Source organism: Eumetopias jubatus, unplaced genomic scaffold, assembly GCF_037043125.1.
Source record: "Eumetopias jubatus isolate StellerSeaLion01/CBP00866 unplaced genomic scaffold, mEumJub1_p1.0 scaffold_12, whole genome shotgun sequence".
In the NCBI taxonomy this organism is placed as follows: Eukaryota; Metazoa; Chordata; class Mammalia; order Carnivora; family Otariidae; genus Eumetopias; species Eumetopias jubatus.
Window position 1 is genome coordinate 10,370,566 of NW_028274818.1, and position 15,933 is coordinate 10,386,498.

The 15,933-nt window shown below is 43.0% G+C and overlaps 1 protein-coding gene and 1 pseudogene across 1 annotated transcript; one reads left to right on the forward strand and one right to left on the reverse strand.

The window, feature by feature from the left end:
• Positions 1-7,243: 7,243 nt before the first annotated feature.
• LOC114210483 (large ribosomal subunit protein eL42-like) lies at positions 7,244-7,624 on the forward strand. The gene has a single exon (XM_028104756.2). The coding sequence runs from the start codon at positions 7,265-7,267 to the stop codon at positions 7,583-7,585; it is 321 nt and encodes a 106-aa protein (XP_027960557.1). The 5' UTR covers positions 7,244-7,264; the 3' UTR covers positions 7,586-7,624.
• A 5,265-nt stretch (positions 7,625-12,889) lies between these two features.
• LOC114210478 (L-lactate dehydrogenase A chain-like) lies at positions 12,890-13,898 on the reverse strand (annotated as a pseudogene).
• Between the last annotated feature and the right edge of the window lie 2,035 nt (positions 13,899-15,933).

A 15,933-nucleotide genomic window follows, 5' to 3' on the forward strand; every position in this document is an offset into this window, starting at 1 on the left:
CCAGAATCAAGAGTTGGACCCTTAATCAACTGTGCCACCCACGTGCCCCATCTCTTAGCCTTTCCATTCATCATAGCAAGCCCACACCCTTTGGATACCTGGGATTGTAGGATCTAAGGAGCCAGTGATGTAAGGCACCTCAGAGGTTCTCCAGAAGCAGAGCCTGAGATGAGGATGCTGCAGCAAGTGGGGGAGTGCATTCGGGAGAGTGGATGGGGCAGGGAGGTGCTAGGTGATAATGGGATCCCTGTGGGCCACTAGCTTTAGCCTGGTCCCCCAGGAGGCTCTGCAGCACAAAGCACACACAGAGTTCATCCTGGCGGGAGGCAAGGGGTCCAGCCTGCTGTACCTCCATGTCAGCCAGCCAGTCAGTGGCTAAGCTGTGTGGTGGGGACGGGGGGGAGGCACTGGTAGCATCTACCACAATTCTTTCTTCTATCGACTCATTGTCTTCTCCCTCTATTTTTCCTCCCAGGGCAGGTTTTCCTTTATGACTAATGGAAAGAACAGGGCTGGGAATCACATAGTTGTAGCCTGGAATCTAATTTTCATTTTTTGGAAACTGACCACATTGGGTAAATTATTTTTAAGCCTCAGTTTGCCTGCCTGGAAAATGAGTATGATAACACTCACCTCCTAGGGTTGTGGGAAGGACTGAAGGGTGATAGTAGTGCAATGCTTCTTGCAGTGCCTTTCCTTTCTCTCCTCTCACAGTCCCTCTTACAGCAACACAGAGCAGCCTCTTCTTTCCCTGGCATGGCCCTTCAGAGCTCTGTAGGTTGTCATACTGCTCCCTTAGCCTTCTGCTTTTCTCGTTAAGGCACTTCTCTTCCTTCAGCTCATGTGACAGCCCTCCAGTACCTGCAGTGTGCTCACTGCACTGCACGAGTTCCAGCCTATCAACTTCCCTCTCACCCAGTGGCTCCCAGCACTGAACTTGGCCTTCTTCCATGGGGGGTCTGATGGGGAAAGAGCAGCAGAACCATGCTGCTCTTTGGCCCCACGCTAACCTCCTAGAGACACTATTCCTGATTGCATTTGCTTTTTTGACAAATTTGGAGGCTACATCTATAAGTAGCAAGAGGACTTAGAGCTCCACAGGGAATGCCAAAATATTGTTCACTTTCCCAGGTGTCTACAGATATCTTTGGGCTCTTCCTCCTTTGTCTGCCTGCCTAGGCAGCTGGAGTTCCCTGCCAACATGCCATCACATGTTGCACAGCCGGCTCCCATCCTTCATGTCTCAGGGGAGCCAGATTGTAGAGCTAAGATCTATATCAGGAAGGTTCCGATAACTTAATGGAATACAAAACTATGCAAGCCGACTCCAGAGGTTCTGATATGCCTCTTAGAATCTCAGAGATGGGCACGTGTAGTTTGTACAAGCTCCCCAGCTAACTGACTAAGCTGTTGTCACCACCTTGAAATTCACTGCTCCGCAGCTTCTGCTTCTGGAAAGGAGAGTTTTCCTACCTTGGCCCTTATCCAGATGGACCAGATGTTGTTATAAAGCCCTGAAGCATCTGAATCTTAGCAATGGCTCTAAAGCCTTACCTCTCTCGAATCACAAGTGGCATTTCCAACCCACCAATCTTTGTGATTTATGTTTGCTCCTCCCTCTTTCCCTAACCACCCCACCCACCCTTAGCCAGATGCCTGGAGCCTGGGTGGGCTGCCTGAATATGCAGGCCTTTCTCCCTCTACCACCCCCACCCCCCCCCAGGTCCATCCCAGGAGAGGAATCTCTCACTTTTCAAAGAATAAATCTATAAAAGAGGCAACATTTCCAGAGCAGTAAATCTTTGCTCTGTGTGTGTGGGCATGCATGTGTGCGTATGTGTTTCTGAAATCTGTGCTGTGTGTATACCCGTGTGTCTGCAGAGAGAAACAGAGCCAATAGCATTAAAAGGCCTTTTAATATCTGAAGGGTCGAGACCACAGAGGGAAGGAGGGGCTCAGGAAAGTGAGAGGGACATCAACCTGCTGTGAGAAATAGGATCATCTGAGGGAAGGGGGCTGCTGGGCAGAAAATGTTTCCAGTTTGATCTGCTCCCCGATCTGTGCACAATTCCACGGGAGCCACGGAATGTCAAAACGAGCCGCTCCTCTGCCTTACTGGGTACAGGCTCTCTGCTGCCTTGGGGAGGTCAAAGGGAATTCTGGCCCTCCCCGTATGCCGAGTCCCTTATACCTTGGCCAGTCAGCTACTGGGCTTTGTTTTCTCCGACAATATGTTGTATTTCCTCTTTCCTGTCCAGAGGAAATGATCAGAAGAGACCCCTGGAGAAGGCTCTGAGTCAAGTTGAACACTCCACAGAGATTCCCTGAAAAGTTGTGAATGAAAACAAAACCCTTTCAGCCAACAACCAAGGAACTCACTAACTAGCCCCAAACAGAACCCAGATGTGTGGAGATGGTAAAGTCATTGGGCTGAAATCCAGTTTTCTGGCTCCTGTTCCTGAGGGCGTGAATGAGATCAGGTGTGGTAGAGGTCAGCAGGGGAGTTAATTATGAGGGAGGGGGCTGTGGAAACCAGGGACTCTCACTGGACCACAGGGTTGCTAATGATTGAGCATGGACCAACCCGACTCCTCATGATTTGGGGAAGAGGAACAATATGGATAACAGAAGTCCGATGAGGGGTTTTCCACCTTATTTTAGCCTCTCCTCCCCTATAGATGAATTAGATGAAAGAAAGGCACCAAAAGAATCTCCATAGAAATCATGGGTCTGGCTCTTTAGTCAGGTCTGGGGGGAGACATTTGAGACCCTATTAATGTACATAGTCTGAAAAAAGTCTGTCTCCTTCTAGCAATGAGTGGAATATTCCTGTGAGCATAGTGGCAGGTGAAGGCAGAATAGAGAGAAGGAACGAAGGGCTAAGAGGAAGGAAGAGTAAGAAAGTATTCCGGGTTTATTACTAAAGAGAAAACGTAGGCTCAGAGATAGAACGAGAGCACCACGGGGAAGCTGGAAAAAGGCCCAATCCAGGGGTGTCCAGAAATGGGGGTTCTGTCCAAGCCAGCAAGATGGGCTGCTGCCTGAGAGGAAGATTTCAGCCCGGAGTCAAAGATGAGTAGACAGGCTGAGCAGCAAAGCACTCATGTCCCCAGGGACAGAAGAGCAGGGCAAAGGGAGCTCACCTTTGCTCAGGCTATGAGGGAGGTTGAGTGGGGTGGGTCGGGACTCCCCCAAACTGCAGCCCACTGAGAACTTATGCACTGGAAACTCCTGCAGGAATTTGTTCAATGCTTTAACCCTATGCTGTGGTAGGTAAATCAGTGGTATCCTATGCATTGTGACTTTGCCTCCATTGAACAGAATTTTGGCTTTAGCTTCCAAACACGTCCTGCTGAGATGCCTCAGGGAGAAGGTGTGAGAGGCTTCACCCCATGCATGTACTTACACTTACAAAGGGGCACTTTCTCCTTTCTTTCCACTTCTATCCACTTTAATCCCCTCCACTTCTATCCACAGGCTGGGGCCAGAAGAAATGTATTTGAAGGAGTCCTTTGGTTAGGGAGGCTGTTTTTATCTTAGATTTTACTCAGCCAAAGCCTTCCTAGAGCCGTCATGAGACAGCTAGATTTGCTAGAGTCTTTTCGCTTCTTTTGTTTTTATTTAGAAAAAGTGCTAATGAGCAGAGAAGCACGGTCAACACCCAACATGCTCACTTATTACAGTACCTAGTTTGTGCCAGGCATTGCATTAGGCTAATGATCTCTAATTAAACTAAACTACATTAACTACCTCATAAATGGGGGAGCTGCTACCGAGCCCCATGCAGTAGTGGCCCCATGAGAATATAGGCCTAATGTTGCCAAATTTTCTACTTTTTTGAGAGAAACTGGAACAGTGTCCACAAGTTGGAAATCACTTCAGGGTTCATTCACTTATTCAGCAAATATTTACCAAACACCTGCAATGCCAGCAGTCACTGGGGTCCAGTGGGAAACAAGGGCGATAAGGTCCCTCGCTTTATGGAACTTTTTCTAGAGGGGAATGTAGGTATGTTTATGTATACGTAGGTAAGGAATCCACCAAATGCATACTTTTGGGTAGGGTTATGTGCTGTGAAGGAACTAGAACAGGGTGATGGGGTAGAAAGGTGTGGAGGGGCAGCCTCTCTGGAAGGTGAGTGACCTGCATGAGGAGAATAAGGCTGTCATGCTCCCAGTTAGAGGAAAGAGCATTTCAGGTAAGGGGGGAAAGGTAAGTGAAGCCCCACGGCTTGCTGTCCTCAGGGGTTGGAAGGTGGTGGAGTAGGTGGTGTGCAGAAAGCAGGGTGGGAAATGGGAGAAGGTTTCTGAATTAGAAAACTTACCTCCTGCAAACATTCTTTTCATTCATTTTGGGTATGTTCTGGACTCCTTCAAGGGCCTCCTGGAGGCCAGAGGTGCAGAGATCTAGTGCTGTCATGTTGCAGTGAGGCAGAGCCCCCAAAGGGGGAGCTTGGACAAACCAACTCAGTGTTTTGACCCACCTTCCCTCAAGTATGTGGAGGCTTTCCTCCCACAGCCCAGGTCTCTACCCTGGACTTGGTAGGTTTAGGGAGATGAGAGGCAGAAAGAGTATACTCAACTCTTCTGAATTGGTTCTAGTGAGAGTCGTATGTTAGGTTCTGATGTATGGCCTGGTGGCTGTGGAGGTCCCGATGGCCGCCATTGTTTTAGAGGGAGGTACCACAGGCCCCTTTGACAGCTCTGTTTTGTGGGCACAAGTTTCCTAGCTTCTATTTTAGGGAGATGATTTTTCCTGAGATGCTCATTATTTATGGATTCCAGATCACCAACTCCGTTCGGAAACATATGAAGCTGGTTGGTGTGTGGGGAAAGCAGCTTAGGAGAGGTCAGTCAGCAAAGCAGAAGTGTGTAAAAATCACCTCACACAGCACAGGCCTCCATTCGGGGCCACAAATCAAGCCCAGGCATTCCCCTGCCTGGGGACGGGGTGGGTTCTCTGGGCCTGTCATCCTCAATCAGGCTGTCTCTCTCAGAGAGCTAGGTCAAAGTCAATTTTTATAAAACTGTTATAGAAACCATATGTGTGTGCAAAAACATATTGCTTTTCCCCCCCCTGGCTGGTAAAATTTCTTCTTCTTTTCCTTGGAGACTTTCTGAATTGGAAACACTGTGAAGCTCAGTGGAAGAGGATTACTTTTCATGCAACACAAGTCCAGCAAGAGGGGAAGTTCATTGCAGAAATGAATTGTGGACTTTTCCAACAAGAGTTCTTTTCAAACTGATGGTATACAGGGACCTATTGGACACTGTAATGAGCCAGGTCAGTCCTAGAAGTTTCATGGCCCGAAAAAGAAGAAAGTCTTAACATTTTACCAAGTTCATTTTCCTTCCCATTGGTATAATTGTAAATCTGAGCTCTCAAGGCCCCGGATTCAAAGCCAGCCATGTTAACTTTTATTGATTGTAATGGAAACAATAGAAAGATGCCCTCTTCCCTTGACCTATTTCCTGGGCTTTCAGGAGACAATATTTATGTCTGCACTCTTACTTTTGCTGCTGTTCCTTAAAAGCAGATCTTGCCTGTTTCGGGCATCTAGGAGTAAAGGGAAGTAGTGATTTCTCACGTCTCCTCTCCTGCTGTCTCAAAACCAAGTGGCATGAGCTTTACTTTATAGTTAAGCCTTTTTTTAACCATCCAAAAGGCCAGATTTTGAATTCTAGAAGCTGGGATGGCATTTTAGAACCTCGTTTTTTAACAGAAGCAGCCACTAGTAAAATAAAACACATAACGTGTACCAGTGGTTCTTGAGGTGTGTTCCCCTAAACATCTTCATCAGTGGCTTCTGAGAACTTGTTAGCAATTCTGATTCTCAGGCCCCAGCCCAAACCTCCTGGATCAGCGCCTCTGGGGGTGGGACTCAGCAATCTGTTTTCAGCAAGTCCTCTGGGGGATTCTGACATGTTAAAGTTTGAGAGCCACTGTATATACCAGGACTGTTCAATGTCAAAGCATGTGTTAAACTTTACTTTTTATATTAATTTAATAACTGTATAAGTAAAATAAATCATGTATTTTTTCTTACGTTAGTATACTACTTCTTCTGGCCTCTACTCTAGAGGATCACCAGCTTTGATAAGGGGCCAGACTTCTTTCTTGACGAGGCTAGGGAGGCCTGGACAGAGAAGGAGATGGGGAAGCACTATACTATGTAGCTAAATAATTTCTCTCCAGAAATGCTCCTTGCTGTGTCTTTTGGTTTTGAGGCGGGGGATCTCTTTTGGTTGAGGTAGAGCAGGAGGTTTGACTTTTTCTTCATCATTTTGCCCCACAGATCCCGTCTCCTGTTAAAATACAGCAAGAGAACCAACCAATGTTGTCAGTGTTAAGAGGAAAGTGAGTGCCAAGGACAAGTATGGTTAAGGTATGATGTTTCTTATTGGTAATTTCTTTCTGCTTTTATTTAAAATGATAAAAAATCAAAATGAATTTTTATATTTTGAATCCTCACTAATAGATGGTATATATTATATTTCAAATGCTGAAAAGCTATTGTTGGGTCTAAACAGACAGACTGTAACAAATGATAATTTAATAACTGAGTCATATTAGTAGCAAGGGATGAAGGTAGGGTTACCAGGGCAGTGGGTTCTGAGCCCCCCTTTTAAAAAAGATTTTATTTTTAAGTAATCTCTACACCCGATGTGGGACTCCACCTCATGACCAGGAAATCAAGAGTTGCATGCTCTAGGGACTAAGCCAGCCAAACTAAGCTAGCCAACTCCCACACCCTGTCCATTTTTTTTTTTAAACCAAGTACTGGATGTGTATAAAATTAATATTGAACATTTTAATACAAAGCAGCATACTTTTGGTAGATATCCTGTGTTGAGATTCATCATCAATTACCTTTCCTGTTGGAAACAGCTGTCCACATTTCCTTTAGGAAAGCACCCCTCATCCTTCCCCAACCACGTGGTTTCATTTGAACAGATCCAACCTGGCTCTGGGTCTGTACTCTGATTGGCTTAAGCCAGCAGGCCAATTGCCATCTCTCAGCCACAGTGATTTGTTCAGTCATGGTAATGTAGTCTAGTCACAGCCAATGAGAACATTTGCTGGAATTTCTGGGAAATTCTTCCCCTGAATTCAGTGGTAGGAAGAGGAGATGTGAGCTTGATACACTTTGGTTGATCTGTATAGTGAGGGAGGCCCAGTGAGAATGGCCTGAAAAAGCACAATGTCAAGAGATGCAGAAAAACTGGGCCTGATAGCTTTCCGTGCCGATAGCGCTCTCGCAAACATGGTGAACGTTCCTAAAACCCGCCGGACTTTCTGCAAGAAGTGTGGCAAGCACCAGCCCCACAAAGTGACACAGTACAAGAAGGGCAAAGATTCTCCTTATGCCCAGGGAAAGCGGCGTTATGACAGGAAGCAGAGTGGCTATGGCGGGCAGACTAAGCCGATTTTCCGGAAAAAGGCTAAAACTACAAAGAAGATTGTGCTGAGGCTTGAATGTGTTGAGCCCAATTGCAGATCTAAGAGAATGCTGGCTATTAAGAGATGCAAGCATTTTGAACTGGGAGGAGATAAGAAGAGAAAGGGCCAAGTGATCCAGTTCTAAGCTTCATATTTTGTTAATATTACGAAGACAATAAAATCATGAGGTTCTGTTCAAAAAAAAAACAACAACAAAAAAAACTGGGCCTGATAATTTGGATTAAACATTTCCAGAAGCCAGTCATACCCTTGGATTTTGAGACACATGAACCAACACATCCCTTTTACTGTTGGAGCCAGAATGATTTTTTTTTTTCATCATTTGCACCTCAAGGAATTCTAAAAGTCACAGGACTTATCACCAAAGTGATCATGTATAAGATTTGTCTCCTGTTAGATGATTCAGAAGGCTCATCAGGAATTTGCAGGGTCATTTCCTGCGTTAGCAGTATTTTCTCATTTTCTGCATTCTGGATGCTCTGGCATCTGGAGCCTCACTGCCTGGGGGCGATTGCCCCTTCCAGGGCTAGCCAATTCTAGGAGACATCAAAGGACTCTCCCAGGACCATGCCTTTCATATGAAAATGAAACAATCCAGGGCCCATTCTCCATGCCACCTCTTCTATCTGGCTCCTACATTCTAGGAGGCAATATTCCTCTGCTGTAATCATCCCAGGACCAGGTACCAGACAACTAGAGAAAGCCCCCATCTCCAGAGCCTGCTGAAATTATTCAGACTAGCCAATCCCAAACCCGCTTAAACTGTCCTGCTTTGCTTTTTGTGTCGAAGCCACAATAAAGGTTCTTGTCCACACTTTCCCCTTGTTCTTCTTTCTCCTGACTGACCCTGGTGCCTCCCTTCAGGGCCCTGCACGATGTAGAATACTCCCTCCTCTTGGGAACTGTGAGTGACAAACTATTTTTTCCCCTTTAAACTTTTTTATTGTTATGTTAATCACCATACATTACATCATTAGTTATTGATGTAGTGTTCCATGATTCGTTGTTTGTGCATAACACCCAGTGCTCCACGCAGAACGTGCCTCTTTAATCCCCATCACCAGGCTAACCCGTCCCCCCACCCTCCTCCCCTCTAGAACCCTCAGTTTGTTTTTCAGAGTCCATCGTCTCTCATGGTTCATCTCCCTCTCCAATTTCCCCCCTTCATTCTTCCCCTCCTGCTATCTTCTTATTCTTTTTGTTTTTTCTTAATATATATTGCATTATTTGTTTCAGAGGTACAGATCTGGGATTCAACAGTCTTGCACAATTCACAGTGCTCACCATAACACATACCCTCCACAATGTCTATCACCCAGCCACCCCATCCCTCCCACCCCACCCCCACTCCAGCAACCCTCCGTTTGTTTCCTGAGATTAAGAATTCCTCATATCAGTGAGGTCATATGATACATGTCTTTCTCTGATTGACTTATTTCACTCAGCATAACACCCTCCAGTTCTATCCACATCGTTGCAAATGGCAAGATCTCATTCCTTTTGATGGCTGCATAATATTCCATTGTATATATATATACCACATCTTCTTTATCCATTCATCTGTCGATGGACATCTTGGCTCTTTCCACAGTTTGGCTATTGTGGACATTGCTGCTATAAACATCGGGGTGCACGTACCCCTTCGGATCCCTACATTTGTATCTTTGGGGTAAATACCCAGTAGTGCAATTGCTGGATCGTATGGTAGCTCTATTTTCAACTGTTTGAGGAACCTCCATACTGTTTTCCAGAGAGGTTGCACCAGCTTGCATTCCCACCAACAGCGTAGGAGGGTTCACCTTTCTCCGCATCCCTGCCAACATCTGTCGTTTCCTGACTTGTTAATTTTAGCCATTCTGACGGGTGTGAGGTGGTATCTCACTGAGGTTTTGATTTGGATTTCCCTGATGCCGAGCAATGTTGAGCACTTTTTTGTGTCTGTTGGCCTTTTGGATGTCTTCTTTGGAAAAATGTCTGTTCATGTCTTCTGCCCATTTCTTGATTGGATCATTTGTTCTTTGGGTGTTGAGTTTGATAAGTTCTTTATAGATTTGGGATACTAGCCCTTTATCTGATATGTCATTTGCAAATATCTTCTCCCATTCTGTCGGTTGTCTTTTGGTTTTGTGGACTGTTTCTTTTGCTGTGCAAAAGCTTTTTATCTTGGTGAAGTCTGAATAGTTTATTTTTGCCCTTGCTTCTCTTGCCTTTGGCGATGTTTCTAGGAAGAAGTTGCTGCAGCTGAGGTCGAAGAGATTGCTGCCTGTGTTCTCCTTTGGGATTTTGATGGACTCCTGTCTCACGTTTAGGTCTTTCAACCATTTGGAGTCTATTTTTGTGTGTGGTGTAAGGAAATGGTCCAGTTTCATTCTTCTGCATGTGGCCGTCCAATTTACCCCACACCATTTGTTGAAGAGACTGTCTTTTTTCCATTGGACATTCTTTCCTGCTTTGTCAAAGATGAGTTGACCATAGAGTTGAGGGTCCATTTCTGGGCTCTCTATTCTGTTCCATTGATCTATGTGTCTGTTTTTGTGCCAGTACCATACTGTCTTGATGATGACAGCTTTGTAATAGAGCTTGAAGTCTGGAATTGTGATGCCGCCAGCTTTGCTTTTCTTTTTCAATGTTCCTCTGGGTATTTGGGGTCTTTTCTGGTTCCACACAAATTTTAGAATTATTTGTTCCATTTCTTTGAAAAAAGTGGATGGTATTTTGATGGGGATTGCATTGAATGTGTAGTTTGCTCTAGGTAGCATTGATATCTTCACAATATTTTTTCTTCTAATCCATGAGCATGGAACATTTTTCCATTTCTTTGTGTCTTCTTCAATTTCTTTCATGAGTATTTTATAGTTTTCTGAGTACAGATCCTTTGCCTCTTTGGTTAGATTTATTCCTAGGTATCTTATGGTTTGGGGTGCAATTGTAAATGGGATTGCCTCCTTAGTATCTCTTTCTTCTGTCTTGTTGATGGTGTATAAGAATGCCACTGATTTCTGTGCATTGATTTTATATCCTGCCACTTGACTGAATTCCTGTATGAGTTCTAGCAGTTTTGGGGTGGAGTCTTTTGGGTTTTCCACATAAAATATCATATCATCTGCAAAGAGTGAGAGTTTGACTTCCTCTTTGCTGATTTGGATGCCTTTGATTTCTTTTTGTTGTGTGATTGCTGTGGCTAGGACTTCTAATACTATGTTGAATAGCAGTGGTGATAGTGGACATCCCTGCTGCATTCCTGACCTTAGGGGGAAAGCTCTCAGTTTTTCCCCATTGAAAATGATATTCACTGTGGGTTTTTCATAGATGGGGTTTATGATATTGAGGTATGTACCCTCTATCCGTATACTCTGAAGAGTTTTGATCAAGAAAGGATGCTGTACTTTGTCAAATGCTTTTTCTGCATCTACTGAGAGGATCATATAATTCTTGTTCTTTCTTTTGTTAATGTATTGTATCACGTTGATTGATTTGTGGATGTTGAACCAACCTTGCAGCCCAGGGATAAATCCCACTTGGTCGTGGTGAATAATCCTTTCAATGTACTGTTGGATCCTATTGGCTAGTATTTTGGTGAGAATTTTTGCATCCATGTTCATCAAGGATATTGGTCTGTAATTCTCTTTGATGGGGTCTTTGTCTGGTTTGGGGATCAAGGTATTGGTGGCCTCATAAAACGAGTTTGGAAGTTTTCCTTCCATTTCTATTTTTTGGAACAGTTTCAGAAGAATAGGTATTAATTCTTCTTTAAATGTTTTGTAGAATTTCCCTGGGAATCCATCTGGCCCTGGGCTTTTGTTTGTTGGGGGATTTTTGATGACTGCTTCAATTTCCTTAGTGGTTATAGGTCTGTTCAGGTTTTCTATTGCTTCCTGGTTCAGTTTTGGTAGTTGATACATCTCTAGGAATGCATCCATTTCTTCCAGGTTATCTAATTTGCTGGCATAGAGTTGCTCATAATATGTTCTTATAAATGTTTGTATTTCTTTGGTGTTGGTTGTGATCTCTCCTCTTTCATTCACAATTTTATTTATTTGGGTCATTTCTCTTTTCTTTTTGATAAGCCTGGCCAGGGGTTTATCCATCTTGTTAATTCTGTCAAAGAACCAGCTCCTAGTTTCGTTGATCTGTTCTACTGTTCTTTTGGTTTCTATTTCATTGATTTCTGCTCTGATCTTTATTATTTCTCTTCTCCTGCTGGGTTTAGGCTTTATTTACTGTTCTTTCTCCAGCTCCTTTAGGTGTAGGGTTAGGTTGTGTATTTGAGACCTTTCTTGTTTCTTGAGAAAGCCTTGTATTGCTATATACTTTCCTCTTAGGACTGCCTTTGCTGCATCCCAAAGATTTTGAACAGTTGTGTTTTCATTTTCATTTGTTTCCATGAATTTTTTAAATTCTTCTTTGATTTCTTGGTTGACCCATTCATTCTTTAGTAGGATGCTCTTTAGCCTCCATGTATTTGAGTTCTTTCCGACTTTCCTCTTGTGATTGAGTTCTAGTTTCAAAGCACTGTGGCCCGAAAATATGCAGGGAATAATCACAATCTTTTGGTACTGGTTGAGACCTGATTTGTGACCTAGGATGTGATCTATTCTGGAGAATGTTCCATGGGCACTAGAGAAGAATGTGTATTCCGTTGCTTTGGGATGGAATGTTCTGAATATGTCTGTGAAGTCCATTTGGTCCAGTGTGTCATTTAAAGTCTTTATTTCCTTGTTGATCTTTTGCTTAGATGATCTGTCCATTTCAGTGAGGGGAGTGTTAAAGTCCCCCACTATTATTGTATTGTTGTCAATGTGTTTCTTTGCTTTTGTTATTAATTGGTTTATATAATTGGCTGCTCCCATGTTAGGGGCATAGATATTTACAACTGTTAGATTTTTTTTTTTCACCATTCAAAACTTATTTGGTATTTTAGTTGGTATGACAATTAGTTGACTGCATTGTCTTTTTACATTATATGGCCATGTACACTATATTCTGACATACATGGCACACAAAGTAAGATCCTTTAGGACAGTTATGCACAATACATGCAATATTGAATTTATACATTGGATCCCAGGACGTGACTGACTGGAAAAGATGGACTAGGCATGTCTAGTGTTGGGGGAAGAAACCCAAAGTGACAGAACACACAGTAAACACACATCTGGTGTGCAAAGAAACAGCAGCTCTGGCAGTGGAACCTCTGAGACGGTGGGGCTAACTTACATTAACCAATTTAGGGCTACAAAGACAGGTATCATCCAGTATCAGGATACAGCTGCAGGGTTTGGTGAACCATTCCTATTTGGAACTTTAGGAAACTGATGTTTTTTGTTAGGCCATTTTAATATTACTTGAGTAACAGATCAAATAATAAGGACAATATACACAACCTGCAACTAAAATCCTACTGTAGTCTAGACAGTGAAGTGGTACATTAGAAAACTTTAAAACTGCAGCTCCTTTTGGATCCCCCAAAGTGTATCCGCACTCTTCTTCAAACGGGCCTCTTCCTCAGGAGTCAGAGTCACCTTCACAACATCTGAAATTCCATTCTGTCCCAAGATGCAAGGGACACTAAGGAAAACATCATCTTTAATTCCATACAGACCCTTAATCATGGTGGAAATTGGATGCACCTGCCTAAGATTCTTCATTATACTTTTGGCCAGATCTGCCACAGACAGTCCAATGGCCCACGGAGTTTAGCATTTCAGTTTGATCACCCCATAGGCACTGTCAACCTCCTGTTTGTGAACCTCTTTCCACTGTTCCTTATCTGCATCAGTGCCTAAGTCAGGGTGCAGATTCTTCAGAGAGACACCAGCAACGTTCACTCCACTCCATACAGCCACACTGGAGTCTCCATGCTCCCCAAGGACCCACCCGCGACAGCTTACTGGGTGAACTCCCAGTCTTTCCCCCATTAGGTAATGGAACTGGGCTGAATCCAGATTGCAACCACTTCCAATAACACGGTTTTTGGGGAACCCACTTATCTTCTAAGCCACATAGGTCAAGGTATCCACTGGATTGGAAACGACAAGCAACTTGCAGTTTGGGCTATATTTTATGATATTAGGAATGATGAACTTAAAGATGTTCATGTTACGCTGGATCAAATTAAGACGGCTTTCTCCCTCTTGCTAACGTGCCCCAGCTGTGATAATAACCAGCTTGGAGTTTGCAGTCACATTATAATCTTTGCCAGAGACAATTTTTGGTGTTCTAAGGAAAAGGCTGCCATGCTGGAGATCCATCATCTCTCCCTTCAGTTTGTCTTCCATGACATCAACAAAAGCAAGTTCATCTGCCAAGTCCTTCATTAAGATACTGATGGCACAAGCCATGCCAACAGCACCAACCCCAACAACTGTAATCTTATTCTGGGGGGTATGTTTTTCCTTAAGAAGATTCTGAATCAGCTGATCTTTGAGAGTTGCCATTTTGGACTTAGAACCAAAAGGAATCGGGAGCGCACGTCGGGCGGGCGGGCGTCAGTGGCACGCGAGGTTGGATCGGGACTTGGCGGCAGCGCTTCCGACACTCTTGTTAGAACTTCTTGTTGGATAATCCCTTTAAGTAGGATATAGTGTCCTTCCTCATCTCTTATTACAGTCTTTGATTTAAAATCTAATTTATCTGATATAAGGATTACCACCCCAGCTTTCTTTTGGTGTCCATTAGCATGGTAAATTGTTTTCCACCCCCTCACTTTCAATCTGGGGGTGTCTTTGGGTCTAAAATGAGTCTCTTGCAGAGAGCATATCGATGGGTCTTGTTTTTTTATCCAATCTGATAGCCTGTGTCTTTTGATTGGGGCATTTAGCCCATTTACATTCAGGGTAACTATTGAAAGATAGGAATTCAGTGCCACTGTATTGCCTGTAAGGTGACTGTTACTGTATATTGTCTGTGTTCCTTTCTGGTCTATGCTGCTTTTAGGTTCTCTCTTTGCTTAGAGGACCTGTTTCGATATTTCTTGGAGGGCTGGTTTTGTGTTTGCAAATTCCTTTAGTTTTTGTTTGTCCTGGAAGCTTTTGATCTCTCCTTCTATTTTCAATGACAGCCTAGCTGGATATAGTATTCTTGGCTGCATATTTTTTTCGTTTAGTGCTCTGAATATATCATTCCAGTCCTTTCTGGCCTGCCAGGTCTCTGTGGATAGATCTGTTGCCAATCTCATGTTTCTACCATTGTAGGTTACATATCTCTTCTCCCGAGCTGCTTTCAGGACTTTCTCTTTGTCTCTGAGACTCGTAAGTTTTACTATTAGATGTCGGGGTATTGACCTATTTTTATTGATTTTGAGAGGGGTTCTCTGTGCCTCCTGGATTTTGATGCCTGTTTCCTTCCCCACATTAGGGAAGTTCTCTGCTATAATTTGCTCCAATATACCTTCTGCCCCTCTCTCTCTTTCTTCTTCTTCTGGGATCCCAATTATTCTAATATTGTTTCATCTTATGGTATCACTTTTCTCTTGAATTCTGCCCTTGTGATCCTGTAGTTGTTTATCTCTCTTTTTCTCAGCTTCTTTATTTTCCATCATTTGGTCTGTATCACTGATTCTCTCTTCTGCCTCATTTATCCTAGCAGTTAGAGCCCCCATTTTTTATTGCATCTCATTAATAGCCTTTTTGATTTCGACTTGGTTAGATTTTAGTTCTTTTATTTCTCCAGAAAGGGTTTCTCTAATAACTTCCATGCTTTATTCAAGCCCAGCTAGTATCTTTAAAATCATGATTCTGAACTCTAGGTCCGACATCATACTAATGTCCGTATTGAGTAGGTCCCTGGCAGTCAGTACTACCTCTTGTTCTTTTTGTTGAGGTGATTTTTTTCCATCATGTCATTTTGTCCAGAGAATAGATGAATGAGAGAACAAAATGCTAACAGGGTAACAATGTCCCCAGAAAATACACTCTAAATAAATCACAAAAGACCTGAAACCAGGATAAAAGAAAGGGAAAGAAAGAAAAAAGAAGAAAAAGAAAAAGAGAAAGATAAAAACAAACAAAACCAGAACAAAACGAAAAAACAGAATATGATCAAATATGATCAGGCTGGTGCATAGATCAGTGCCACACACTAGATTTTGGGTGTATTTTGGCCTGTTAGAAGAAAGTGCCTCCCAAAATTTTAAAGAAAGAAAAACTTACATATGTACAAAAATAAGGGTGGTTACAATGAAGGGTTGGAATATGACTGTAAAGATGAAAATTATAAAATATTTTATAAAAGGAATTGATAAGGAGTTGTTTGAAAAAAGAAGGAAGAGGATTTAAAAAAAAAGAAAAAAAAGGGGAGAGAATGTGATCAAGCAGGAGACTAGAACAAAGCCATACACTAGAGATTTAGGGTATATTTTGATCTGTTAGAAGAAACTGTATCTCAAAATTTTAAAGAGAGAACAACTTATTTATATATGCCAAAAATAAGGGTAACTACTATGAAGGGATAGAATATGACTCTAAAAATGAA

What these genes read in the sequence shown, in the direction of transcription:
- LOC114210483 (XM_028104756.2), top strand. Translation starts at nt 7,265, where the DNA reads ATGGTGAACGTTCCTAAAACCCGCCGGACTTTCTGCAAGAAGTGTGGC.